Source organism: Larimichthys crocea, chromosome XIX, assembly GCF_000972845.2.
Source record: "Larimichthys crocea isolate SSNF chromosome XIX, L_crocea_2.0, whole genome shotgun sequence".
In the NCBI taxonomy this organism is placed as follows: Eukaryota; Metazoa; Chordata; class Actinopteri; family Sciaenidae; genus Larimichthys; species Larimichthys crocea.
The window spans coordinates 9,674,507-9,701,739 of NC_040029.1; the positions used below are offsets into that span (position 1 = coordinate 9,674,507).

At 44.7% G+C, this 27,233-nt stretch overlaps 1 protein-coding gene across 8 annotated transcripts in view; it reads right to left on the reverse strand.

Annotated features, from left to right (window-relative positions):
• Positions 1–27,233, reverse strand: part of tns1a (tensin 1a) — a 54,633-nt gene that overhangs the window by 26,259 nt on the left and 1,141 nt on the right. For 3 of the 8 annotated variants that reach the window (XM_027291561.1, XM_027291560.1, XM_019273241.2), the window contains exons 1-7: positions 6,801–7,327; positions 4,935–4,984; positions 4,036–4,207; positions 3,893–3,943; positions 3,671–3,793; positions 2,812–2,876; positions 2,325–2,408 (exon numbers count right to left, since the gene is read on the reverse strand). In XM_027291561.1, coding sequence (XP_027147362.1) covers positions 2,325–2,408; positions 2,812–2,876; positions 3,671–3,793; positions 3,893–3,943; positions 4,036–4,207; positions 4,935–4,984; positions 6,801–6,884 — 629 coding nt within the window. In that variant the 5' untranslated portion in view covers positions 6,885–7,327. Of the gene's footprint in view, positions 1–2,324; positions 2,409–2,811; positions 2,877–3,670; positions 3,794–3,892; positions 3,944–4,035; positions 4,208–4,934; positions 4,985–6,800; positions 7,328–9,940; positions 9,983–12,261; positions 12,301–19,751; positions 20,185–27,233 lie in introns of those variants that run through there. The other 5 variants (XM_019273243.2, XM_027291563.1, XM_027291559.1 and 2 more) reach the window with 5 other exon arrangements.

Genomic DNA, 27,233 nt, shown 5'->3' on the forward strand with positions numbered 1-27,233 from the left:
CTCCCCAGCAAGATCTCGGCTTGTTTACCGCAGCATTGCACAACCAGCACAGTAATCGTTTTAATGATCCTAAACTGGTACGATTTACACCTTTAATCCAAACTTTTACAAGCTCTCATAGCGGAGGTGGCGGATCGAGCTCATCTCCGACTCTTGATGTTAATGTCACACATTCCAGACCATAATACAGGCAGACTCCAGGGGCAGAGATAATTATATCCGAAGCAGGAAATAGCAGCGGGGCAGAGGGCAAGCCTATAGACCTGTTAGAGAATGGCTGGCTGTCTAATTCACTGGCTTAAATGAAGTGGTGTTAAGTCCCCTGCTGTCTCCTGTGTTTTTTCGTTTATTCCCCGTAACCTCTGTCTCGCTCATCCTTTCCGAGAAGCGCCCACATCAGGATTCCTCTCTCCGCAGGTGAAGACGAGCGACGGCGAGGGGTCAAGCCTTTAAGCAGTTGAGTGTCTAATAATGCAGAGAGGGGCTGATAATGTGGTAGGAGCAGATTTATGACTTAAAGGAGGACGACGACTCCCTCTAGAGGGAGCTGCATTCATTCAAGGAATTGTTTGAATACCTTTAAACCGCTCTTGATTGATTTGACCCGTTCTGGTTTGGAATTTACTCCGCTGTTTTGCTCTCTATTCATGGAAAGGATATTAACTGCGAACGCTCAGTACTAAAAGTGGAGAATAATTGGAGGAAAATATGCTCTGATATGCTCGGAAGACAGGAATGAACTGCCACCAAGCCCCGCGGCCTCCCCAGAGACAGAGAGGAATCCCTCAGACAGACAAGATAGATGGCCTCTCCGGGCCATGACGATCATGCACAATTATCCCAATTAAAACTAAATTGGAGATAAACAGAAGAAAAGGGGGAAAGAATTTCCTCAGTGAGATGTTTCTAAAACAAAAGGGGAGAGTTAGAAAGGTCACAGCACTGATCACTTTCTCAGTTCTCGATCGACCTTAACCCTCGTGCAATCATAGCGTAGCAACTTGAATCCTTCTGCAAAACCTGAACCAGCTGTGAGCTCTGTTTGTGTCATGCTAACATCAGCAGCTCTGTTTAAACTCCAACAACTGACTCCGAGTCAGGCCGAGATAGCAACAAAGTCATCACTGTCACATTTGAACATGGGGACTTATGGAGACTGACTCACTTCTTGGAGCCAGCCTCAAGTGGACGACTGAGGAACTGCAGTTTTTGGCTTCCTCATTAGCTTCATTTCACTTCACACAGAGATTGCTGATGGGCTGTTAACTAGCTTGTTGTTAGCTTGTCTTAGCTCATTGTTAGCTTGTTTGAGCCTGTTTTAGTTTGTTGTTAGCTTGTTTTAGCTTGGTGTTATCTTGATTTAGCCTGCTGTTAATTTGTTTTAGCTCATTGTTAGCTTATTTTAGCTCGTTGTTAGCATATTTTAGCTTGTTGTTAGCTTGTCTTAGCTCATTGTTAGCTTGTTTTAGCATGTTTTAGCTTGTTGTTAGCCTGTTTTAGCTCATTGTTAGCTTGTTTTAGCCTGTTTTAGCTTGTTGTTAGCTTCTTTTAGCTTGGTGTTATCTTGATTTAGCCTGCTGTTAATTTGTTTTAGCTCATTGGTAACTTGTTTTAGCTTGTTGTTAGCTTGTCTTAACTCATTGTTAGCTTGTTGTTAGCCTGTTATAGCTTGGTGTTTACTTGTGTTAGCTTGTTGTGAGCTTCTTTTAGCTTGGTGTTAGCTTCTTTTCAGCCTGTTTTAGCTTAGTATTAGCTTGTTTTAGCTTATTGTTAGTCTGTTTTAGCTTGTTAGCTTGTTTTAGCTTGTTGTTAGCCTGTTTTAGTCTGCTGTTAGTCTGTTTTAGCTTGTTAGCTTGTTTTAGCTTGGTGTTAACGTGTTGTTAGCTTGTTGTTAGCTTGTTTTAGCTTATTGTTAGCCTGTTTTAGCTTGTTAGCTTGTTTTAGCTTGTTGTTTGTTTGTTTTAGCTTGTTATTAGTCTATTTTAGCTTGGTGTTAGCTTGTTTTAGCTTGTTGTTAGTCTGTTTTAGCTTGTTAGCTTGTTTTAGCTTGTTGTTAGCTTGTTTTAGCTTGTTAGCACATTTTAGCTTGTTCTTAGCTTGTGTTAGCTTGTTGTTAGCTTCTTTTAGCTTGGTACAGTTGTCATGAACGGGGAAATTAGCTATAGAGACGAAAACTGTTTTGTACCAGGCTGTAAACATGTTTATTTCTGCTGTGAAACATGGGGACTGACTCACTTCTGGAGCCAGCCTCAAGTGGACGTTAGAGGAACTGCAAGCTGTAGACAGGTCACATTATCTTAATTCGAAGTGAGGTAGTAACTGACCTTTGTTGTGACGGCTGACCCACAGGAAGTGCTTTGTCCTCGTAGAAGCGCCTCATGGCGAATCTGTCCAACGCCTGGTCAGCACTGTGCGACACAGAGTTTGAAATATTAGTCAATAAGTGGCTGTATGTTGGAAGACCTGCAGGTTTTGTGATTTAGAAACAGCCCTTCATCGTTTACAAAGCGGCTTTAAATCCTCCTGGCTCCATCCCATCTATTAACATCTGGTTGCATTAAAGAATGATGACATTTTTTGGAGTGCTTCTTCTCACAGAGCCAGAAAAATAAGCTGGCCAGGATGGAGTGTTTTGCCATAATAATCACATCAGTGTTTAATTTTCAAGGCTGCTGAAGTCCCAGACCTCGAGGCCTAGCTGTGATTGATTGATCCTCTTGTCCTTAGAAAACCTTGTGAGGAGATGTAACAGACATAAATCACACGTTTACAATATGGACAGCCTGAAGCTGATCGTGACATGTTTGATACCTTGCGGATATGTTGCTGTAGTGCATGTACGCGGCCACGACCACCCCCGTTCGACCTCGGTTACCCTGTGTCACAGAAACAGAGACAAAAAAAGAGTCGTGATTTATGGTTTATTTGAAACGGGAATCATTTTAAAGGGGATCAAAGACTTCTATCCATCAGAAAAAGAAGAGTGGAACAAATAAATCAGATGATGTGATGGACTGGTCAGAAAGCTCCATGAATTATGTTTGAAAACCCCGAAGCTGGAAGTATAAATAATGTGAAATAATATTTGATTTCTCTGCTTGTTTAAAGTGACCGGTCAGACTCTTAAAAAGCAACAAGCTTATTCCAGAGTAAAGCGGAGAAGCTGGAAAAATGTTTTCTTTTCTGCTTTTTCTGCTTCATCGGTACAGTATGTGCAAATACGGCCTCGTAATGTATGTTTGAACAAGGCGGAATGGATCGTACAGCTGCAAGCATTGAATAACTACAAGGATTTATGTTGACTGAGGTCAGGTGTAGATACAAAGAGACACGTTTTTCAGATTTAAAGGAATAGTTTCACATTTTGGAACATGTTCTTGCAACCTTAGTGTGACAGAAGATACAGGAGTAGTCCAGTGTATCCTTTTTTTGTATTTACACGTCCAGTTTTGGAGAGATTCAACAAATGAGGTAAGCTAGCTTTATGCTAAGCTACGCTAATCGCCTACTGGCTCCATCTTCATATCGACTGGACATATATCGAGTTGGGTATCAATCTTCTCGTCTAAGTCTCAGCTAGAAAGTTAAGAAGTTTGTTTTCTAAAATGTTTAACTATATTGTTTTAAACTGGGCCGATAACTCCTCAACAAGAGGTGATCCCTGCTTTACCTTGTTGTGTAGTACCACTACGTTGCGCGGGTCTCCGTTGAGCCACGTGTCGATGGCCTTGCACATGCTGCAGATCTTGTCCAGCGCCGGTGCGTGGTGGTCTGGCCAGCCAAACTCCAGAACCTGAAGGAGGATCATCAGGACCAAAAGCAGGAAAAAAAGGTGGTTTGTTTTTTGTTTTTTATTTCCTCGACTTCATAGAGGTGCCGACGTGTTTTGTACCTTGTGGTTTAACTTTGTTAAGTCGCTCCTCCACTCGCTCAGGTTGAGCACCTGAAATCGAGAAAGAGAGAGTTGTGTAAACAGGAAACAGAAAAAAAAAAAGAGTCGCTCCGTCCTGGATTCACGTGGCGGACGCCGCTCACCAGATAGTGCTCGCCATGTTTGGACCGCAGCATCGTCGCCACCTCCTTGAGGTTGGTGGTGTAGCTGCGTTCCTCGGCGCCGGCGGGGAAGCAGAGAGAGATGATCCTCTCTGTGATGTAGACCAGGTCCACCTCATAGCTCTCCTCCATGGCCTGAACCACACTCTGACTCCTGGAGAAGCAAAGGATTTCTTTTATTCTAAAGATCTGTTTCCACAGTTCGCCTGCACTCATTCAGTCAATCAGTAGTGAGGGTTTCCTGTACTATACTCTGACATCAGACCAGAGGTTTGGTCCAATAATGAAGGGTGCTTCTGTGCAGATGGTGGTGATGATTCATCCTAAAGCTGAAGCATCTAATTTATCGAGTTTTATCGCTTCCTCGGTTTGTTGCTCTGCATGCGTGATCTGAGAGCTTGTTGCTCTCCAGTTGACCTACAAGTTGAGCTGTACATCTTCAGCATTTCAGGTTTGTTCGCTCTGAAACCTGCAGCTGTGTGAACATTTCTCCGATTTCTCTCGGGGACTAATGGGTTCATCGCAAACACGCACTCGATCAAACGTAAACTTGCGCTTATATTTCTTGGAGAGGAAAAGATTCACAGTCCTTCCTGCTGACTGTTGACACGACCTCTGCTCGTGTTATGCGATTTATTTCACCGGCCAAACGGCGATGGGGTTTATTGGCCGGCGAGCGTGCAGTAAATACCTGCATGAGATGTTTGAAGAATAACAGGCAACAGAGAGGTGACTGTGAAATGTCAAGCACTGACAATCCTGTTTGGATGTTCATCATAAAAAGAGTTTAAGGGACAAAAGTTCCACATTTCTGCAGAAAACTTTATTTCTCAGTCTGCATGCAGCGTCACACAATCATACGACAATGCAGTGTTTCTTACCGCGACTGCTTTCGCCTTATCTCCACACTCTTGCAGGACCTCGTCGATCCCTGGAGAGCACACACACACACACACACACACACACACACACACACACACACACAGAAAAACACACAATAGAGGATGGTGATTCATAAGCAAACTCCATCTGGTAATGATGATGATGTTATTGAATTATAATCTGACATAACCTATTAGGGAAAGGCCAGATCACAGCGAAGCAAAACTGAAACTGTTTTGGAGAGAAAGGCAGAAGAGGAGGAGGAGGAGGAGGAGGAGAGGATGAAGAGGGGACAAAGGACAAAGAAAAGATGGTGAAGGAGTGAAGTAAAGAGGAGGGAGAAGATGATGAAGAGAACAGAAGATGGAAAAGCGAAAGAAGAAGGAGCGGGACAGAGATAAGACAAAGTAACAGGAGATAAAAAAGGAGAGAATAAGGAGAAGGAAAGAAGAAGAATGGAGGATGAGTGTCAAGATAAAAGGAGAAGGATGGATGATGAAGAAGAGAAGAAGAGAAGAGAAAGGAAAGAAGTGGAGAAGAAAGTGACGATTCATTAAAAGAAGAAGGAAGAGAAGGAAAGAGGAATATGTAGAAACAAGAAGATGGAAGAACAGAGGAGGAGGACTCAGAAGATAAAATATCAGGAGAGGGGTAGAGGAGAAGAAGTAAAGAAGCATCCTGTCTCAGGTCTCGTCAGGACGTCAGCGCACTCTTTAATTATCCCGTCCTGCACGTAGTTATTTACAGAGGGGAGCGTGGAAGTGTGTTCGACTGTCACAGGACTGCAGAGGAAGCAAACGTTACTAAACACGCTGCACTGTCGAGGAATCGCTGCATAATAGATGCTGGAGCTGGCTCTTCCTCTCGCTGTTTGTCGAGCCCAGGGGAGAATTTGTCTCCACCAGTCAGGCTGCCATCAAAAAAGATGAAGCCATCCAAGAAGAGAGAGAGAGAGAGAGAACGACAGCTGAATTTATCTTCACAGACTTTTTCCCACACCGTCAAACACAGCGAGCTCTACGGTCAAGTGCTTGAACAGAGATACTGGCAATGAGGGGTCTCTAATCATGGTGCAAGGTTAAACACACACACACCCCTCGAAGCTCTGCTCGCTGCTGCAGAGATGAAGCTAATCCCGCCCCCCCACCCCCCCAAGAGCCAAAACGGGAAGCATAATTCTCCGTGATTTGACAGGAACCAGATGCTGGGCGGGCCACGGCCACGGACGCTGGTGTTTGCAAAATGAAACAGCCTGTTCGCACGGGGCTTTGGTGGGTGTCACTTCACTTCACGGGGACAAACTGTTGATGCCTCGTGAAAGTCCTGCTGTCCACAAACACCGAAATGAGCTGCGTTCCAATAAACGTGGATTAATCCACCGCTGAAAATAGTCCCCTAACAAACTCACTATTAACTGCAGCACCCAGCTGTTTTTAAAACCAATCAATAAATAAATAATCTATAACTTTGTGCTCCAATTTTTTTGGATTTAATACAAAAGTGCCTGAAAACTTCTGTCAGCCAGAGACATTCAAGGTAAATAAATCTAAATTGAACACACATAAAAAGCTGTATCATTGATGACCTCGCTGTGATTAACATATTTAATGATGTGAATGTTTGCAAGTGTTTTTTATTTATTCATCCAGTGAGCGTACCATGAGCACCACAAACTCTATTTTATGGGATTTCTTGGCAAACGCGAAGCATAATCTTTGAAGTAATACAGTTAAATAAGCTGAAAACAAACAAATCCCTGCTGAGGAAGACCGTATGATTTGAGCTTTGACGACTGAAAATCACAAATTTTAAGCAGAAATAAATAAAGATGAGCATGTTTGACTTCCTGTGTGGGCGTGGCCTACCTTGCTGAACAGGTGCCCAGTGCTCCACCTCAAGGTTGAACGCAGGTGGGCGAATCGCCTTCGGATGGAGCTGCCGAGAGGCATCGCTGACCGATATTCAGATCATAAAATGCAGAACTATAGTCTGTCGTTGCGTGTCCGGGTGAATAAAAAGTGATTATGTAATATCTGATGACGCTTTCTCCTCCCTCGCCTTCGACCGTCTTCTCCCGACTTTCTCCTGCTTCCTCTCGTCCTCTCCCTCATGCCCACTTTGTGTTCTCTGGAACTACTCCTCCTCCCACGGTCTCATTATCTCTCATTATTACTGACTCTCCCCCCTGGTTCTCTCGTCTTGAAGCTATGTTTGTGTGTACTGCACTGTTCCTGTGAGGGTTTACATTATGTTTGTGCACACATGTTTGACCTTAATTAAGAATGGAGAGGCTGAAGCGAGAGGTTACCAAAGCATAAAACGTAATGAAAGCAATATTTTTATAATATTCCCCCGCTGGTGTTGTGAAATTGGATGAAACTTTTGTTTCCCTGTTTATCATACAAACTTACAACAGTATTATTGATTTACAGTCTCTGGAGCGTGCATGCATGTCTCAACTCACTCTATCTTCTCCTGATTTAAATAATCCCCATAAAAACAGGCCCCACATTGTCTCAATTATGGTCACTACGGGGCGTTTTGACTCCAAACCGCCACGGAGGTATATGAAGTAACCAAACAAACATTCCACCGGCACATCCCCCCTTTGGTCCATACGCTGTGTGCAAAGACTCCAGGATGAAATCTTCAACATACTAACGGACGAGGAGATGCTTCGATAAGAGGCAACAACCACAGCAAAGATTTCTGGAGGATAAATCAGGATAACTCATTTTTATGTGTTTTTAAGTGTCTTGTTGTGCTATTACTCCCAAACACCAATACGTCTTTGTCAAATTGTTTGCGACAACTTTCTATAATTAGAAAAAGACCATGGTCAAGACAATTAGTAGCCTCTGTCTCTGTATTTTTAGTGCAAGCATTTCTTATAATTACACCCACACTTCCCATAAACTCTGCTGCCTGCTTGCTTGTTGCAAAAGAGGACGCTGTTACTTGTGTCAATCTTTAATCCGTTGTTTTGCTGATGAATAATCCTTCACCTTAAAAAACAGCACCTGCTTCGTCGTTGATTAGACAGAATTGGGGACCTCCAATTGTTCCGGAAAACCCCTAATATTCCGAAAAATGTCCCATTGGACCCAAATTATCCTGCAAAAGAAAAGTCCAGCTCCAAAAATATACAATCTCCCCGGAGTCCTTCGCTCTACTTTTGCTGTACAAGGAAAGGAGGCAGGTGACCTTCATCAGGTGACCTCTGTCGGTTTAGTTTAGGCACCAAGAACTGCAGAGATCATGGTTTGGGTTTAGTGGTTTAGGTCAGTTACGTGAGTCGGTGATAGTGGAGTGTGCATTTTTGTTTGAATCAGCAGGTTTCTTCAGAATAAAGGGCTATTGGGCAAACGGTCTTGCATCCAGTGGGGCATTTATTTGGAGGATCTGGGTTTCTGAGTAATGTCCCGTTAGAACGATTGCATGCCAAATGATAAATAACGTGGTATTGATGCACAACAATAAAAACATTGACTCCTTGTTGGCTTGAAATGTGGTGCAGACACTCGGTTGGTTTTTGGTGGTTTTCCTTGAAGCAGCTCCACACAACATGCTGATATCAAGCTCCAGCCGTTCCTCTGTGAAAACGCACAGACTGTGAATTAATCTCCACACAGCCTGGCGTACACAGGCCGATCTGTGTTTATAATCTCACCCTTTGAATCGCCGCCCGAACTTCTGCCTGCCGATCTAAACATTCAAGGCGACGTCCGACTCTGACGCAAACACTGAATCATTCTCGTGACTCACCAAAGACAGAAGAAACAGGGCTGGAAGACATCAGCGCTGCTTTTATCTTTTCAATAAATGTTGCTTCTGGTTTCATGAAAAGGAAAATAAAGACACGGGAGACCCTTCTAATCTGAAAACATTTGAACAAGTTTTTGCCTTTGTGACTGCTGACTTGAATAAACTGTTGTCTCTCTGCATTAGTAGTCTCTCTCTCTCTCTTTCTTTCTCTCTCTCTCTGTCTTTGTCTTATTTTTCTGGAGTCTTGCCTTCTTGGAAACCCACCGCCCTTTGCCGACGCCCTTCATGGTTTAACAATGTCAAGCTAAACATGCATGCCTAGTCTCGGGGCCGGGCCTTGGCAGCAAGTTCTGGCACAGACGAGACACAATTTGCAGTGAACTGGCAGCAACAGATGTCACGGCAGCTTGTCTTATTTTGTGAGGTATGTACCAAACATAAAGAAATATTTGGTACATACTGGCACGGATCAGAGAGGGGTTAAATCTTTTACCTCAGGGCACCTGGGTCTGTTGAGTCACGGGCTTTAGGTTTCATTCAATTTAGGTTGAAATGATGCATGAAAAACAGGACGAAGTCTTTCAAATGAAAAAGTCATTTTCTTGCTTTAATCTTGAGATCTTGTGCCACCTGAAAAATACAGCTGACAGAGGAGCAACACGAGCTCTGATTGGCTGGCTGCTATGTATTGCACGGTGCTGCCATCTTCTGCAGTGTGCAGGAACAGGTCAGCCACAGTTTGTTCCAGTTATTCGTCTCTAAATATTCAAGGCAACACAACACATACAGCGTCTTTCCTGCATGGCCAAAAGTGTAAGGACGCCAGAACAGGCGTGTTATTGTTGATCAAACCGTGCAGCATTAATATACTGAGTCTATTCTTCTGGTTTCAGGCTTTCCACAAGGTTTTGGCTGCCCCCCATTTCAGCCACAAGAGCATTACTGAGGTCAGCCGCTGATGTTGGGTGATAAGGCCGCGTTCGCAGTTTATCCCAGAGGTGTTGACCGGGGTTGAGGTCAGCGCTCTGCGCAGGCCGGACGAGCCCTTCCACAACAGACTAGTCTGTGCACAGAGATGAACGTTTCCCTCCGTCGCAGCCAAGAGGTGACAAACAGACGGAAATCTACAAATGTATGTGCAGGAGGGTGTCCACATACATTTGGCCACAGCGTTATTTACAGTATTTATGAATGGACAGCATTAAAGCATGTGGTGAAGAAAGAAGAGGGAGTCACTTACCGGTGTATCTACATGCTTTAATGGCAGCTGAGGAGTGGGAGGCTGGAGAGAGAAGCGACACAGACTCAGTGGGTTAGTCATTGTTTCGTTCACACGGAGGAAGAAACAACACGGAGAGAGAAAGGACGGGAAAGAGAGCGAGAAGGTGGAGAGACGACACCTTTTATAGTCTCTCTCTCTCTCTCTCTCTCTCTGTCTGTCTTTCTCTCTCCTTGTCTGGCTGTCGGCGATACACCAGACACACTCATTCTATTAACCTTGAAGAGAAACGCTCCGTCTCTTTGATCTATGCACGCTTCGCCCGACATATTTATATGAATGATGAAGGGAGTCCATTTTCTGCACCGGACTTAACTTAATTGGACTCGTACAAATAAAACATTAAAGGTCTGGTGTGTGAGATTCAAGAGGAGCTCTGAAAATCTTCATGTTTAATCACCTAAAAATGAGAATATTTGTATTTTCGTGAGCTTAAAACGAGAATTCATCTACTTTATCTACTTTTTTTGGGAGGAGAGATCGAGGTGAGGGTTATTTAGTTGCTTGCAATCTGCAACTTCACCACTAGATGCCGCTAAAATCTCACACACTGGACCTTTGTGGACACTTATGCTCAATATAGTGGATGTTTTTAACCAGTGTGGGGTTTTAAGAAAGAATTTTTTTAATTTTGCGAGGTGCCAGAAACGATTTTTTGAAGTCTAACAACATGAATTGCTCAAATTACTAGATTTATTCTCGCTTTTGCGACTGGTGAGCTAAATTTTTTGTTGAATTACAGCATCGGTTCGTGTGTTTCGGTGGAAAATGGTCACAGAGATGATCGGTGATTGTTGAATTTCATCGTGGGAAAGACCGAATGATGTTCAGGGATGGAGAGACAGAGCGAGTGTGTGATTTAGAGAGTATGTGACGGAGACAGAAAGAAAGTGTGTTTGCCTGTCCGCACACACACAGCTTGACAGTGATCCATGTGTTAAGGAAAATCTCTTAACTGAGTTAAGTACAGCGTCTTAGGCTGATGCGAGCTCTATAAACAAAAGCGGGGACTGTTTAACAAGCTGCTGCAGTCATTTAAAAAGGCCGGCGTCCAAAGTAAATAAGTGAAAAGTAGTTACCGGAGCTTGGAATGTGCCTAATTTGGTCACATCATCTGCGGTTTATCTCGAGCACATAAAGCAGGGCCACTTTTTTATTTGACTTTATAGGATATTGACTGGAAATCGAAAGAAGGATCGAGTCGCCCGTCCCTGCCGCTTTTCTAATCCCGTCCCACCGTCTGCTGAGCGTGCATTCTTTATGGAAGTGAATGAAAACTCCCATTTCGAGCTCATTAAAGTGGAAACGACTCGAGCCGCGGCGTCGCAGCGCATAAATCACATTTTGTGTTGTAAAGGAGCAACCCCAAGAGGAAAGGAGAATAATCACTTCGACTGTGAGCTCAGTGTCTGTCCGCTCCTACTTAAACAGCATCTCAGACCAAATCTGTGATTTAAGATCTGGGAGCGTCTGGATGCTTCTGTCTGTCAGGACGAATCCGGTTCAATTCACACTGCAACACATCAGGAGAAAGTAATAAAAGAGTGATAAAATATAGAAACTGTGGACGGTGGGACGACAAGAATGCAAAGTATTAAAGGTTCCCTGTGGATGTTTTTATGATATGATATTTAAGCAATGCAGGATTTAAACTTTAAAGCCACACTTGGGTTTGAATTGGGCGTTTATTACAAGAATTCGCAATTAAGTCCATGATGAGGCTGATTCTTGGCGTAGCAGACTCTTCTGAACAGATCGCTGGAATTTATCCGCGAGTCTGAGCCAACTGAACTTTGCTTTAGCTTTGACAAAAACATTTTACATTTCAGGAGTTGCTCGATCTGCAGCGAGTGACGTTGCTAAAACACCGAAATCACACCGACAAAGTAACAGATCGACTCGTTTTCTGGGAGGTGAAATAACCGTTTTTGTTAAATTCTCACCAGTCTGGTGACGATGCATTTGTCAGTGTAATCTTATGTGGTGCCTTGCTCAAGGGAACCTCATTAGATGTCAGCATCTTTACGAGCTCTGCAGCTCAGGACGCGGAGGGTGTCGCGTTTGAGTCGCACAGGAAGACGAAGCACAGGAAGCTCTTCTGGTTATAGCGTCTGACCTTTGACCTGTGGCAACAACCTCGACCTCTCTCTCTGTGTGTGTGTGACACAATTCCAGGAAGGATCATCGCATTACGAGCGAGGATTTCAGAGGTCAACGAGATCTGTAAAAGTTTCCTCCACACACACACACACACACACACACATGCATACGTTGACACTCACCAGCTCATAGTTGGTAGTCGTTTGGCATGACGTGGTGACCTGCGGATGGAAACAGAGGAATCGTGAGTGACTGTTAAAGAAAGCTGGAGCATCTTCTCATGGCTGAAGTACTTCAGGACTAAAAACATCTCTGAATGTTTCCTGAGTATTTTCCTCGACGGCACAGAAATAAAATAACTGCTCCCAAAAGAAAAGGCCATGTGAGTGTTTGTCTGTGTGGGAAACACGTCCTTAAGTGACACACTCGGGTTAAGACCTCAGACTGTGATGATTATGACTCGTTCTGCACAAACACAGCAGTCGATTCACGCGCTGTATCCCTGCAGAGGGGGGCAGTAGGACCCTGGCCGTGTCCGGGCCTGCTCTGTGACTCTACACGCACCTCGAGCACATGTCCGACCAAACAGCACATATGCCAGGATCGGACTACACGGTATTTTTGTTGCCTTTCCAGATGGCGACTCAGATTCGGCGATCACGGTGTCATAAATTCATGCCGCAGCTCCAACCGAGAGACGCTGCGGATTACAAGCTGGACACGGACGGATCGCGGAGAAAAGCTGCCAGGAAGTGACTTCACTCCATCATCCGCTCGGCTGATGTTCTGCAGCCTGATCCCGGCATTAATGCGTCTTATTATTTGTTTTCTTAACATTTATGAAACCCTTTAAATCAAGTTGTTCTTCTTCTAGAAGTACAAAAGAAGCACGACTAGAACCAGAACCGGATTTGTCAGGTAATAAATAAATCCTGGCATGAGTCAACTTTGCTATTTCTATCTGTGTACACAACTTTAATACTTTTATTACTTTTCTTAGTAAGTTAATTTTAGTGATATTTCAGGCTGTACCTTCTGAAGTGATCAGATTTACCCAGAAAAGCCAGATTCCTCAATAAACATGATGTCCTACGTTGGGATTTGTGGTGAGATTTGGTAGTTTTGGTTCCTTTTAAGGCTACGCTTAACGTTTAATCCTTTTAATTTGACAGATATTTTCTTGACTGGCTCAAAAACATTCAGCTTAAAACAAAGAAAAGCAGAAAATGCTGCCACTCAGGAAGCTGAAACCATCAAATCTTTTGCTTAATCCTGCAGTGCATATCATAATTTATATTAAAAGGCCTTTTATCAGCATTAAACCTCAGTCTTCTTGCAGTGAACCTGCAGAAAATGCCACGTTGTCTAGCTGGATCTTGGTCTGTAGCACATTGGTGCATAGGTCAGTCCTCTGAAAGCTCCATCCACCTCCGCCTCTGCGCCACAGCCTCAAACTGCAAGAGAAACGTATAGTTTCAGCTGCGTCTGTGTTGTGAAACAGCATCCTGCCCCCGCTCTGTGCTCTGCAACAACATGTTTTCTCTGCACTGAACAGTAGCTTTCTTAACAAATGCGGCCCGTGTGGCTATAAAATGCAGAGTGGAGGCACGGTACCTGTTGCCAGACCTCCCAGCAACAGTATCACTTGCCCCCTAATTATACTATCGCCTCAAAATTAGAGCGGTATGGATGTCCTGATGTTGCAATGTTACATGCAGCATCTTTAAATAGCTGGTTAGGTTTGCCTGACAGGCGAGCGTGGCTCCTAATAGTCTGTCTCATCACGATGCATGACCAAGCCTTCCGTCTGACCGTGGGAGCTCGTGGGTGCACACGTGAGCGGCAGGTTGACGGATGTTTGCGAGCGGCGAGATGAGAGCGCGCTATCAGCAGACAACAGACGTGGGCAGAGAGGAAGCCGCCGTGATTAGTTTGCTCCGGGAAAACAAAAGACTGGTTGACTTTGTAATGCTATCATCAAGCGTATCAGAGTACAGTAGTTGGAGAACAGCGCAGCAGAAAACAGATCCCACCCAGTGCACGCTGACATGCAATGTGACGGCAGCTGATACACGCTCGACCAAACTTTAACATTAACATACACTGACTGCTGCTTTGTGATTTACACCCTGAAACCAGCCGACAGGTGATATCCAGCACCACGATAACAACTTTAAGTGTTTGACAGAGCAGAGGAACCGACAGAAGGTGAAACAAGTCGGTTATTCTCTAGAACAGTAACGAGAGGCATAAATATGTATAAGGTGGAGGTATAAAAAGGCAGGTGTTCAGGGTGAAGGGGTAAAAAGACGACACCACGAAAAGGAAAGTCTGTAAAAATGAGTTTTAAGACGTGATTTAAGTCGAGCTCGGGCAGGTCGGACTTTGAAGGAGCCAGAAGTGACCTGCTCCAAGGATGTAAGGCTGCAAACCGGGGCCTTTAAAAGTGATTAGTAAGATCTTAAAATCAATGCAAGGGAGCTAAAATCTAACGAAAGAAGTGGAGGCGTGAGAGTGATTCAGATGGTTTGTAACTGGATGAAGCAGGACTCGACAAGTGTTTGATTTTGTTTCATGAACTTCAGATTTACAAGCTTTCAAACATGCCTCCTCGAGGCAGAGAAGATTTGACGTTTGTTTATCGGTGGCCAATAAGAGGCCAGCACTGGTCGGTACTTGCCCCTGTTTGGTGGCCATTCCTTGTGAGAAACACTCAGAGTTAATAAAGTGAATGAGTTACAGTGCAGGTGGATTAAAGGTGAGGGGCCAGTCAGTTAATAGATATATTTTGTCTGTTTTCATGTTTTCTCTGCAGAAGTGCCCTTTAGCCAGGCAGCTAAAACCCCAACCGAGGCCAAAAGAAGATGAAGTTGCTCGTGGCGGCAGCCAGCAGCGAGTTGGCGCACGCTTGCTTTTTTTTTTTTTTACTGTTCCCTACACTACCTGAGGCGGCGGCTGACATTAATATATCAGCGTTGGCGGTCCCAGCGGCCCCGGGGCCTCGTAGCGGGAGCATCTGCCTTTATTTACAGCTGACAGGAGGTGCTGTTCTGCAGCGCGCTGCACTGTGGCAGACGCCTGCAAACGTCCTGGTGATGACTCCCTCCAGTATCGATCTAAAGGTCAGGAGGGGGCAGTGATGACTCGGAGTGTCGGTGGCTACTGCGTGTTTACAGACTGCCGCTCAGACGCTGATTTATTTCTTCAGGGAACATATTTGTGCGTGAACTGTTGTTTTCATATCCCATATTTAGTGAAGCAGTCACGAGATGGCAGACGGAGAGAAAGCACAGACACTGACTTCATAATCGCACCATCTTACATTCCTCCGAACACCGTGTCTCGGCGTAAATCCTCAATCACATCACCGTGCAACTGAGCGAGAAGGACACCGGCTACTTCATCCATATATGGTGGCTGCAGCTGGACCAGACTATTACGGGCTTTCACGTGGTTTTTAACCAGCTCAGACGGATGAAAGTGGAGCAATCTCCGAGAGGCCCTCCTGCCACGCTTTTCTTTTTCTTTTCTTTTTCCAGCATTGCACCTGAACTTCATCCGTCTGCGATTGTGCAACTGCATCTGTGCCATCTCAAATTCAGTAAAACGATCTTTGCTCGATAGTGAGAAAAAGTTGAGTCCGAGTCTATCAGTGCATCTTTTCTGCAGCACAGCAGTGAGATTCCTGATTTATGCTCGTCCCAACTTTTCTTTGACCCCATGAGTGAGTCTCCCCAATCACTTCCAAGCAAAGTGACCAGCAGACCACAAAGAAAACTCCAGCAGCCAGTGAAAGAAAGTCAGAGTGGCTTTAGGGCTTTTAAAACAGGGAGCTTATAATCTCATTGAGTCACAAGGGGCGTCTGGGAAGCCACTGAACTAGAACAAGGAGTCAAGCGAACCACCGGGGGGGCGGAGAGGGGTCTCCTTTGCAATCACAACCCAGCCGAGAGGCCTCATTAGGGGGCAAACAGAGGTGAGCTGAGGCGGGACATTGCTGAATTACCCGCAGCAACAAAAAAAAAAAAAAAAGGTCAAATATCTCAGGTGAGTCCCGACAGCTTCACGGAGCTTCCCTCCCTCTCTCCTCCTTCACAATAAGAGCGTGGATCAGAGGAAGCTTTAATGATTTCAGCAAAAAAGTGCTGCTCAAGTACTCAGAGGGGTTTATATGGAAATGGAGAGTGCAGGATATCAAAGCCGGACTCTGGAAAGCCCGCCCAGTCCACTGGGTTGAATCATATAATGAGTAAATGTTCTGCAGTTGAAGCAGCAGAGTGATGAACTGTTTTCTCTTGGTTCTCACACACTTCAAACACGCTGGAACAAGTGTCCTCTGACGAAGAATACGACTTGGCCGGGCGAAGGCTTGCTCAGCAATCTTTGCATTCTTTATCAGACAATAAGGGCAGCTGCATGGAAGCAGCACCAAATATTGAAATATCTGAGTTTTTGTTGCTCGTACTAACTGATCTGCTTCGTCCTAACTGATGGGAGGAAAGCGTGTGTTTGCCACTGTGCATAAATCATCTCATTGGCTCCAATAAATATGCCTGCCATTGGTCCAACCACACTCAAAATTCCTCAAGCACTCCTCCTGCCCACACAAGAGCCACTGCCGCGGTGATGGCAGTTTGCCTGAGAAAGTAAATTCTTCACTTTCCAAACGGGGGCCAAATAAGGACTGAAGCTCAAACAGCCCCTTCGGAGGGTGGATTTATACATCGGCTGGGTTTCTGTTTTACTTGGAGGGCCAATAAATCCGCTCTCGATGGCGGGGAGCGTGTTCCTTTACGGTTTTGACATTTTGACATGATGTCAAGTGCGTAACACGGCGTGTTCGACTGGGTGGCAGCGCGGCGTTGGCAGCGGCGCCTCGGCGATCAATGGTTAAATAATATCTGACGGAGAAGGATGCTGCATGGGAAAGCTCCACCGCTAAAATGCTATCTATCATTCAGAAGAGAGTCGATGTCCTTTAAAAACAGACAATCCGCTCTGTAAACATGTTGTTTGGTCAGAGGGTCTAAGATATTTGCTGGATCTAAATTTGGAACCAAACTCTGTGAAACATGCCTTCAAGTCTGGGCTCCTCCACGAAGGTCCGACTGCTATTTCCGAGGCGTTTGCACCCAAACAGGATGGAAAGAAGCTGGTGTATACACATAAACGTCTAAATAATTGTTTTTGTGCAGAACACACCGCCCGCCAGCTGTTTCCACTGACGTCTGTCGTCACCCGGTAGCGCAACACACAAACAAGGCATCCTGTGATGGACGGACGGACGACAAGACGTTCCCAGACTTCGCTATCTAAACCTTGTGGATAACACAAGAAGGGAGATATATATTTCACATGGAAACTAAATCACTACCACATGGTTAACACACCATAAATAAGCACCAGGCACAAGCGTTTGCTTCCACCCTAAATGGTTCAGACAAAATATACCACAACATACGGGAGGTTATTTACAATGTTTCATTATAGTGGATTTCTCTTTTTATTTCAACTATTTTGATTGCCCCGTTTGCGTCCAACAGAGGCACTGACATTATTTCACCTCGAAAACCGACGTTGGGTTTGAGGCCCCGAAGGAACTTCATCGAGTGGACGCCCAAGAGGCCAAAGACCACGGATCGTTGAGGAAGCAGCTATTTGATCATGGTCAAGCCACAGTGGATGGCGAGCGGGGCTCTGGCTTGGCACGCTTCAGCCTCCCTTGTACGGTTACAACCAAATCACTGCGAGCTACAGACGACAAAATACCCCATTAAACAAGGAAATGATGAATATCAGATGTGCAATTGTGGCTCGCGTTGGACACAGGTTGAAAACCTCCAAATGTGAAAGCCCGCCTCGGAGTTTTATGCAAGAGGGGCATGACCGAATATCATAAACGTTAGGTCATTTAATCGGGGCTTCAACTGTGGGAGAAGTTGAATGTTTGGCACGGGTTTAAAAACCCCAAAACTCACCTGATTTGAAAGATCTTGGGTTTTCAATTGTGGGAAAGTAGCACTTCAAAAGGCCAGACCGAGTTGAAAACAAGCATGTTTTCATCATTACTGGATGGAGTCGATGTTAGACGGTGCTGATGGGCCTGTTCCGGACATGTTAGCCTATCAGTTCCTGTTTAATTAGGGGTGGCTACAGGATGATTCCTCTCATTCGACCACTAATAGCACAGTGAAGCGAGAATAAAGAAACAATGCCAAGCCAAAATAAATGGTACACACACACACAAACGTAGAAAACATAGGCTTACTAGAGCACAAAATGCTCAAAGGGACTCGTGGACGCTCGTCTGGTGCGATGACTTCCACAGTAACCTCAATTTGTGCTCGCCTGTACTTTTCTTACAAGTGTAAATCTGAAAAGAGTTTGCCGGTGCTGCGCTGCATTGAGCCTGTCACTTATTGACAGAAATAAGTTAGCTGGAAGGCCGAGCTCGGGCCTCTCGTGTGGTTGCATGTAAAATGCCATCCTCCTTTGGTCACTACTGCTTTTATAACACATACTTTGGAGCTGACGCAGCTCTTGGAGTTTTCACAGTTTACCAAGCCACGCTTCCTGTTTGTGTGCTCTTCTTGTATAAAGCTGACAGTAGAATATCTTAAAGTCTAATCTGAAGAATGAAAACACGGGGGAAACAAACAAACACAAGAGAGGAATCGGTATTTGGCGATCACGGTTTCAAAGTCATCCACTTTGAAGCTTTCGAGAGGATTTTCTGTGATTTACGGTGCTTTCTCTCGGCATTTCTCTTCAGGTTGCCGAGGTTTCGCTCCTCTGATGTGTCAAAAGATGAACTGCCCTGAGGGAAGCCAGGAATGTTATTAAGGCATGGGAGAGACAGACGGAGGAGACAAATAGTTCAAGAAGCACAGATCTACAGGGGCGAGGAGCATCGCTCTTTGAGAACATCTTCATGTTAGGAGAGAGAGTGGGACACGAGTTGAGTTAGGCCTCTTTCTGCAAGGTGGAGCTTCTCCCCTCGAGATGTATGAGCATCAGCTTCAAGGTTAGGTAAGTGTTTAATTCAGGCGCTGTAATAAAACCACATTCCTCTCTGTTGTTTTGCCTCCTCAGTGCGAGGCAGGACTCATGACCTCTTGACCGCTTCATGTTTAACGGCCGCCGTTGTGTTAGCTCGGGGTCAAAGGTGAACGATCGCCGCCGCCAGTCCTGCATCCTCTCTCAGAAAAAAAGTGTGAGAAGAAGCGAACGAGACATTTCCTGCAAACGCTCTGCTCCACCAGCTGCTCTGCTTTATCCCCCGTAATGCCGAAGCAGATGCAGGTTACGCTGAGCGAGAGCGAGAGAGAGCACGTGCTTCCCTGCTGTGTGGACCAGTTGCTCTCGGTCTCTCTCAGATTCTGACGCCACAAATCACTGCTCGTCAGACGGGAGGACTCATGAAAGGTTCCCGAGAGCCTCAAGCAGCAACTCACATGAACTCTGTCTGTCAGGTTCCCGTGGGAGCAACTTTCCCATGAGTGTGTGACAGATTCGCCTACAACCAAAACATGCAAAAATATCCTAGAGGACTCATGCACCAACCAGCGCTTTTATGCACGCAAGAGACACATGTTACGCCACCGAAGAATGCAAAGAGCTACAGATACAGATGCAAAAACACCAGCCCATGCATCCTTTCCGGACGTCTTACCTGCACGCTCTCTCTTCTCTCCCCCTCTGCCTCGTCTTGTCTCTACCTCTGCATTCTCCCTGCCTTCCTTCAGACCCCCCTCCAGGAGAGAAAGAGGGCAAGAGAGGGAGTACCAAATACAGACACTTTCCTCCTCCCTCCTCCCTCCTCCTTCCTCTCTCTCTCTCTGTCTCTCACTCAAAACAACAGCAGTAATCCCGAACGCGTGCCAGGGAGCTACTGAACTGGTTTCAGTGCATGTGGATGTCTGCGCAGCCTCTGGACCGGACCAGGATACACACTCTTTATGCTGCTGGCTTCGGTTCCTCCCCGTCAACTGCCAAGAAATTTTGAAACACGCTATATAAGGCCAAGAAAGTGGCTTGGGGCTCTGTATGAATCCGGTACCCAAAACGAGAGAGCAAAAGCCGTCCGGGGGCAGACAGTAACCGTATCCCTCTGTATCCCTCCCTCTCTCTCTCTCTCTCTCTTTCTTTCTCCTCCCTCCTTCCCCTCGCAGCCCTCTGTGTCGCTGTTGACACATGCTTGACGGAGGCAGCGTGAGCAGGAGAAAGAATAACTTTTCTGTTCTTGTTTCTGCAGAAAACCATTTGAATTCATATATAACGACTTCTAAAGGCTGTTTTGTTTCGTTGACACTGGCTTCACTCGCTCATTGTTTAACTCCACTGATGCATGCGTAAAAAAAAAAAAAACACATGCTCAAATATTCTTTTCTTCTCTTTCTGCCTCGATATGTCAAAAGAAAGTTCGAACGACCACAAAACATTGTTATTCCAACAAACACGGACATATTTCATCTTTCATACGCTTCAACAAGTGCTGTACGTTTTCATGTTGTTTGCCAGATCGAGAAACGTACAGTGTGTTGTGATGTTAATAAAGGAGAGGTTTAACTCAGAACAAACAGGCTGATGAGCCGTGTGACGGATGTTAAAGAGGAATAAGCTGGAAACGAAGTGTACGCATCTTAAAATGAGAAATAATAAGACAGGCTGCAGCAGGAGAATCAAGAGATCTTGAAAACGGGTCGATTTATTATTTCAGTCACTACATTTGAGCCCTTTAAGTGGTTTCATTGATGCATTATCTATTATTTTTGACTTCTACTGTGTGTCAATGTGCACACAAATGTTGGACTCAACAGCAGCTGGTGCCCCCTGCCCCCCCCTGCCCCTCGGCCCTCAGACAGCCTGAGTCCGGCCGTGCGAGCTGTTGCAGACTGAGGCCGTAAACACAAAAATCATCTCGGGGAATCTTTTGTCCAAAAACATTTCTAGACATATTTTTTTTTTGCGTGAAATAATAAACAATTAATCTTGGAGTTGGAGAAAAGTTTGGGACTTTTTCACCTGTTGACAGCTGCGACACCAAACAAACAGACTTTCTAAAATATTTGCTCCCGTCGGGTTTTTAAACACTCGGGGGTGAACTCAGCTCTTGACCTCCAGACGAGGCCTGAGGGTGAATTGGGCCATCAGTCATCTGCTAGCGCCCGGGTTATTAGGCCGCCCGTACCGTTTGTCTGCCAGCGCCATCTCCCGACTACCGCCGCCGCATCTATAGCGCTGAAGGGCGTCGCTATGGAGACGTGCTGTGATGGCTCTTTGATGTGACGTGTCTGCGCCGTGGAAACAGACTTGCCTCTGTGAAGGGCTGCTGAGGAATGAGGAGGCTTGGCTCTCGTGAGTGTGTGTGTGTGTGTGTGCACATGTGTGTGTCTCATCACTTTCTCACTCCCTCCCTCACTCTCTCTTGTTCTACCTTCTTCACTTTCATGCTTGGATAGTCGCTCTCTTTTCCATGCCAACATTCTTGAACGCTCTTCATCCCGGCTTCTGTGCACGTCTTACTGTGTTTTTGGTTTTGCTCCATGCACTTTCTCCCTTCGGAAGATAAAGCCGAGAAAAAAATGAGAACCTTAGAAGGAACAAAAAGCAGCCATGGCGGCGCGTTCAAGGGCAAAAGTGACTTTAAAGTCCAACTGAAATAATATTTTCCATCGTTTGCTGCAGCTCAGCCTTCGTTTTTAGATGCATTGCTGATATTTCTGTTGTTAAACCGGAAAAAAAGATGCAAAGTAAACTAAATTTTAGGGGTAACCATTATCTAATAAAGACATAAAATAATAATGATAAAAAGGTAGCTGAACATTTGCAGAAACATTTCAAAGCTGATTAGTTATGTAATATGCAAACTGATGAACTTCACTGGTGGATGTTTGTTTGGGAGCTCATACAGCGACCAAGACGTGCTAATGTTGTGCTGCTGCTGTCTGTTTGAAATGAAGTGATTTCATTGGCTCTCTGCAGAGAGTCGATTTAGAAAAACAGCATCCATCATTGCACACACCCTGATTTCTTTCTTTGTCTTTGTCTAGTTTTTTTTGCTCTCTCTCTTCAAACCAATCAGTCAAAAAGTTTTGGTATGCACACAAACTCAAACATGCTGCGTTACATAAATAGTCTCATAGCTCCTGAAATTTTAAAGAGCGTGTCATTTGCCAGAGGTCTAATTAAAGGCTTCTTCCAGATTCCACACATCCACACGTGTTAGGATGTGGATTAAACTGTCAGGGTGCCAGGATTAAAAACCAAGACCGCAAAACACTTGACCTAAAAAAAAAAAAAGGAGGCCCAGATTAACTAAAGTCAGGATTAGTAGAGTCTGGAATGTGCAGGGATTGACTCAGAGACAAACAAATCTGCTTTAATGTCACTTTGTCTGGTTACAGGTACGCACCCGGAAAGGTTTCTGTTATCAGTAGAAAGTCTGACGGAGCATGCTCCCATTCTCGGTGTTATCGCTGTGTTATGTAAGCAGCAGCTTGACGTGAGCTCAGCCTGACAGAAAGGGATTTTGGGCGACTGGAGATGAAACGGGACCGTCTGAGTCTCATCACAGGAATAATATCCCCTGGATTTTCTCTTGCATGACAAAGGAACGATTGAATCTGCTAAAAATAGAAATTCAGCAAGTGATGGGGTTGCCAAGACTACTTAGAAACATTAACAGCTTGAAGACAAGGACGCACTAACACAGCAAACTTGATTAGGATTCATGTTTAAGATACCTATTCCATCCAACTGCTCCAACAAGAAACTCTCTCTACCTCTAAATGCATCAACAAGAGTTTGCTCCTTTGCTTTTTAACGTGTTGTTTTATTCCTGGACTGTTACCGTGACTCACTTCCTTGTCGTCCTGTTTCCTTCTGTATATTGCTCCAGGATCCGTGAACATCTACAACACCAGGAAGTGGAAAAGCCTGATTACGAGAAACACTTTGTTTAGATCCAGCTGACAGAAGTGATAAAGTGCATGAGATTTTAAAACTGCATTGAGCATTGAGTGCTTCGACTGGGCGGCAGCAGTTAGAAATGGTCCCTAAACTTTGGTGAGCTTGGGAACTTTGGGTTAAAGGTCAGCAGGCCCCTACCTGGTTCAAGTTTTTATCATGAGAACAGAATAAAACTGCTCTTGCATGGCATCTTTCAGCTGTATCATAACTTAGAAATGGTCCTTAAACCTTGGGGAACTTGGGAACTTTGGGTTAAAGGTCAGCAGATTTCTACCTGGTTCATCATTAGAGTAGAATAAAACTGGTCTTGCATGACATCTTACAGCGGTATCATAACTTCAGCCGACAATATTCTTGCTTTTGAAGAAGTTGCTCGAGATCCAACTTCAAGTAGGTTGCAGACTTGATCTCAGGAAGTTCTCTCTCTCTCCTTTGCTTTCTTCACATAATTGGATGTTTTCAAAGCTTTAATCTCAAATCTGACACCGCAGCACTGCCAGACTTGCATCTATTTTCATCTTTCCAACCAGATTTGTCTTGTGGCCGAGGTAGAGGTGTAGCAGCGACACGTATGGCATGTCAGACAGGACCGCATTGCACATTTTTGCAAAGCACAAACATGTAAACAGCATTTTTTTTTATATAAAATAAGCACCCTCCATCATTGTTGTTTACACGAGGAATACTCAAACTTCTTGCGCTCTCTCTCGACTTGTCCAACCCCTTCCCATCATTCCTTTCAGCCCCATACCGTCCCCTGCCAAACCTCGCCTGTGTCTTCCAACCCGCCAGCCCATCGAACAGCAAAAACCACTGCAGCGGCATTCCAGGAGCCTCCTCCAAAGACATGGCAGGGATAAATCATAAGGAATAATGAGGGCTTGTTTCCATGGAGGGTGAGAGAGAACAGAGAGCTTACAGACGCTGCGCTATCCGGTCAAACACAAGAAAACACGCATGCTTGCACACAAGCATACTGATGGTGTGTTACTGGGTGGATCTGTGTGCATATTTTTCTTGCGATGGTGCCAAATCGAACCCGAAATCCAGGCGGAGGAGTGTGTCGGTCTACATTTGACCATGAGTGAGTTAAGCAGTGTAACAGAAGGAAACACTCATGAAATATAGGCAAGCTGCCACAGTGATGACACATAAGTACGCTCACATGAGTGTATGTACTGTATGTGGTCCAGACACACTGCTGTGCAGGACATAAACGGCAGGTAAAGAGCTTTACATTTAACAGCTGGAGTTCCTTATAAAGAGTTGCACCGTGTGTTGTAAATGTTGTAAGAATTAACCTGCAACAACGATCAAGATAAATCTGAAAGGGGAGCTGCAACTTCTTGGAGAATTTTGGATGTTTTTAGGCCTTTAATATGAGAAATGAAACAATCCAAGAGGTAGAAGTACCAAAAAGGTCGACAAGGATTGGCTCGAATCTGTGGACTCAACTCTGCTTCAGCTTCTGAGTGCAAAAGGTTTGAATAAACCTGCTGGATATCAACTGTCAGGTCCCAAACAGCATATAAACAAACTTTAAGAGCCAGGTATCTTCATCAGGAGTTGGTGGAAACCAAAACATAGCAACAACTACTGTCCTGTCTTCAACAGATGCATAGCCAACTTCTCACTGACCAAGACAAGAGTTAAAGAGACTAAAGTTTGCAAGAAATACATCTCCAAATGTATGCCAATGGTGCTCCATGTCCATGTTTCCCAACTCGAGTAACGCAACGACTTGCTGGGGCAAGGTTTTTCCGGAGGTCAAGGCAAAGATTACGTGAAACGCTGCACTGTAAATACACAGTGTGCAATGATTCCTCATAATTTAAGCACATGTAGAGAAATAACTGCAAATAATGTTGAGTCAAAATGATGGATGCCCTTAAAATTGCAGGACTGCGGCATACTCAGAATTTACACAAGGGTGGGTCAAGAAGATTGGTTTCCGCCTTTGAGAAATTCTAATACAGAGTCTTGTTCATCTAATTTATTACACCAAAATTTCCCAACATAAGTTAAAGCACCCACAGCTTGAGAGTCAGGTATGAAGACCCGAGTCTAACAGAGAGCCTCTGTCTGCAACCCACAACCTGGGTGTCCATGCAGCCAGATTTTGGGCAAGTATCCCAGCCACAACACCCCTGTCCCGACAAGCCTCCACCTCGCCATAGACAACCATAACAACTACATTGAGGTCACCAAGTCTACACGCTGCTGGGGCGGGAACGCATCCGTCGCCGAGCTTGAATGTCCTCAGGGCTCCAATAACAGACGTCCACGCGGAGACGGTTGCGGCTGGACGGAAAGGAAAACAAGAAAACGATGGGTAGCCAGAGACGATTAGGTCGCTCTTCATCAAGGCACATTAGCGGACATCCGTCTTTTGGATGTTCTGCACAGACATTTTAATAAGCTTTAAAACTTAATGATCGAACCGCATGTGGTTACAGATTTTCAAAGTTTAGCAGAACGTCTCTCTCGTCTCACTGACAACAAGATTACAGGGACGTTGGCAAAATGTTTTATGGACTTCGAAGGTGCAATAAGTCAGATTAAAGAAACGAACATCACGCTGTTTATCTGCTTCAGAACCTCCCTTTGGAACAACTCGTCACATTTATGTCCTCAAAGTCTATAAGCAGATGAGAAAGTAGCTGTATTATTACAACATTTAGCGGGGTGATATACAGCGTAACCCCTACTAGATATTTCTTGATGTCAGCTACAGTAAAGCCACATTGAGACTCTTGAAAGAGTTTCATGTTACTGCAATTTCTCTGGTTGCCAATAGCGGCCAGTAAAAGTCACTTTATGATCTTTACGAAGTTAGATCTCCCCTAATTGTATCGAGGTCCATGGCGAGGAGTCCAAATACCCCCCGTGCAACCACACGACTAGAAGAAACGTTCTACAGAAAAACTTCAACGATCAGTACAATTTTCTGGAAAGTTTGATCCCTACACTGGTGTTTCTCAAACTTTTTATACCATGTACAACCTCAGAAAACATAAGGCGCTCTAAGTAAGACTATTTTGGTTCATACAGCAGCATGCAGATGTTTTAACTCTTAAATGAAGCCAGTTCAAGAACCAGAGATGGGCACTCATGATCCTTCATAATATTTCCTGTTTGAAGTTTTACCTCCACTTACTATCTCACCGTCATCTTTAACTAATCATGGATGTATGTGCGCGCTACGTGCACAAACCTGACGGTGTATCAGATTGAGATTCTCCGAGTACCACGAGAAGAAAGTCTGCGTAGCACCAGTGCAGTTTAAGACTAAATGCATGTTTTATCGTCCTGAATTGCAATAAAAATGACTTATCACGTGTCACAAGTCAAAACTATGAACAAATTTAACCCATTAAACGACAGTGACACTTACTGTAGTATAAATAAATCACACATCACACGTTAAAAACATTTACCTTCATCACACGCACGTTAGAATCAGAACAGGCTCCATTAAAACGCCATAAAAACATGGAGACGCTGCATAAAACGTAATAAAACATTCAAATAACTCGTCTTTTAATGTCCCGGCTACGAGGAAGGGAAGTTGCGGCAGCTTGAAATAATAAACACATAAAACAGAATCAAACTGCGAACTGCAAACCCGCTGGCGACGACCTCATTGTGCGCCGTGACAAATTTACTGTCCGAAGGTCAGCGTGGAGTCAGCTGAAAGAAAAGCATCGCCGGCTGCCTAAATCCACACTCGTATTTGCACGACTTTTACTTTCCCGTGCTTTTTACGAGCTGAAACAACGAGCGTGCCACTGCCGTATTGTGTCCTGTTTATTTTTATTCGAGGGGTCGTTTTCGCAGGATACGGTTTGTTCCAGAGTAAACCGATTCAAGGATTAACACGTTACCAAAGCTCTGATTTTTAACCAGATTCACAACACGTTTACCATTTTCTCCACGCACACACACACACACCTCTCATTCCTCCTCCTGCAAAACATTTCCTGTCCAACGTCTGTCACCACCAGAATGAATGACTCATGACTCCGGCTATCCTGATTATTCCCCCAATCGCCACCACAAATGGCTTTGCCTGGTTTTCGAGGTATTTGGGAGATTTTTCCTCAGATGTTTTGGGAACACACAGCTTTTGTTCCTATAGTAATATTTGGGTAGAGTGATGTTTTTTTGGGGGGGAAAAGCAAGA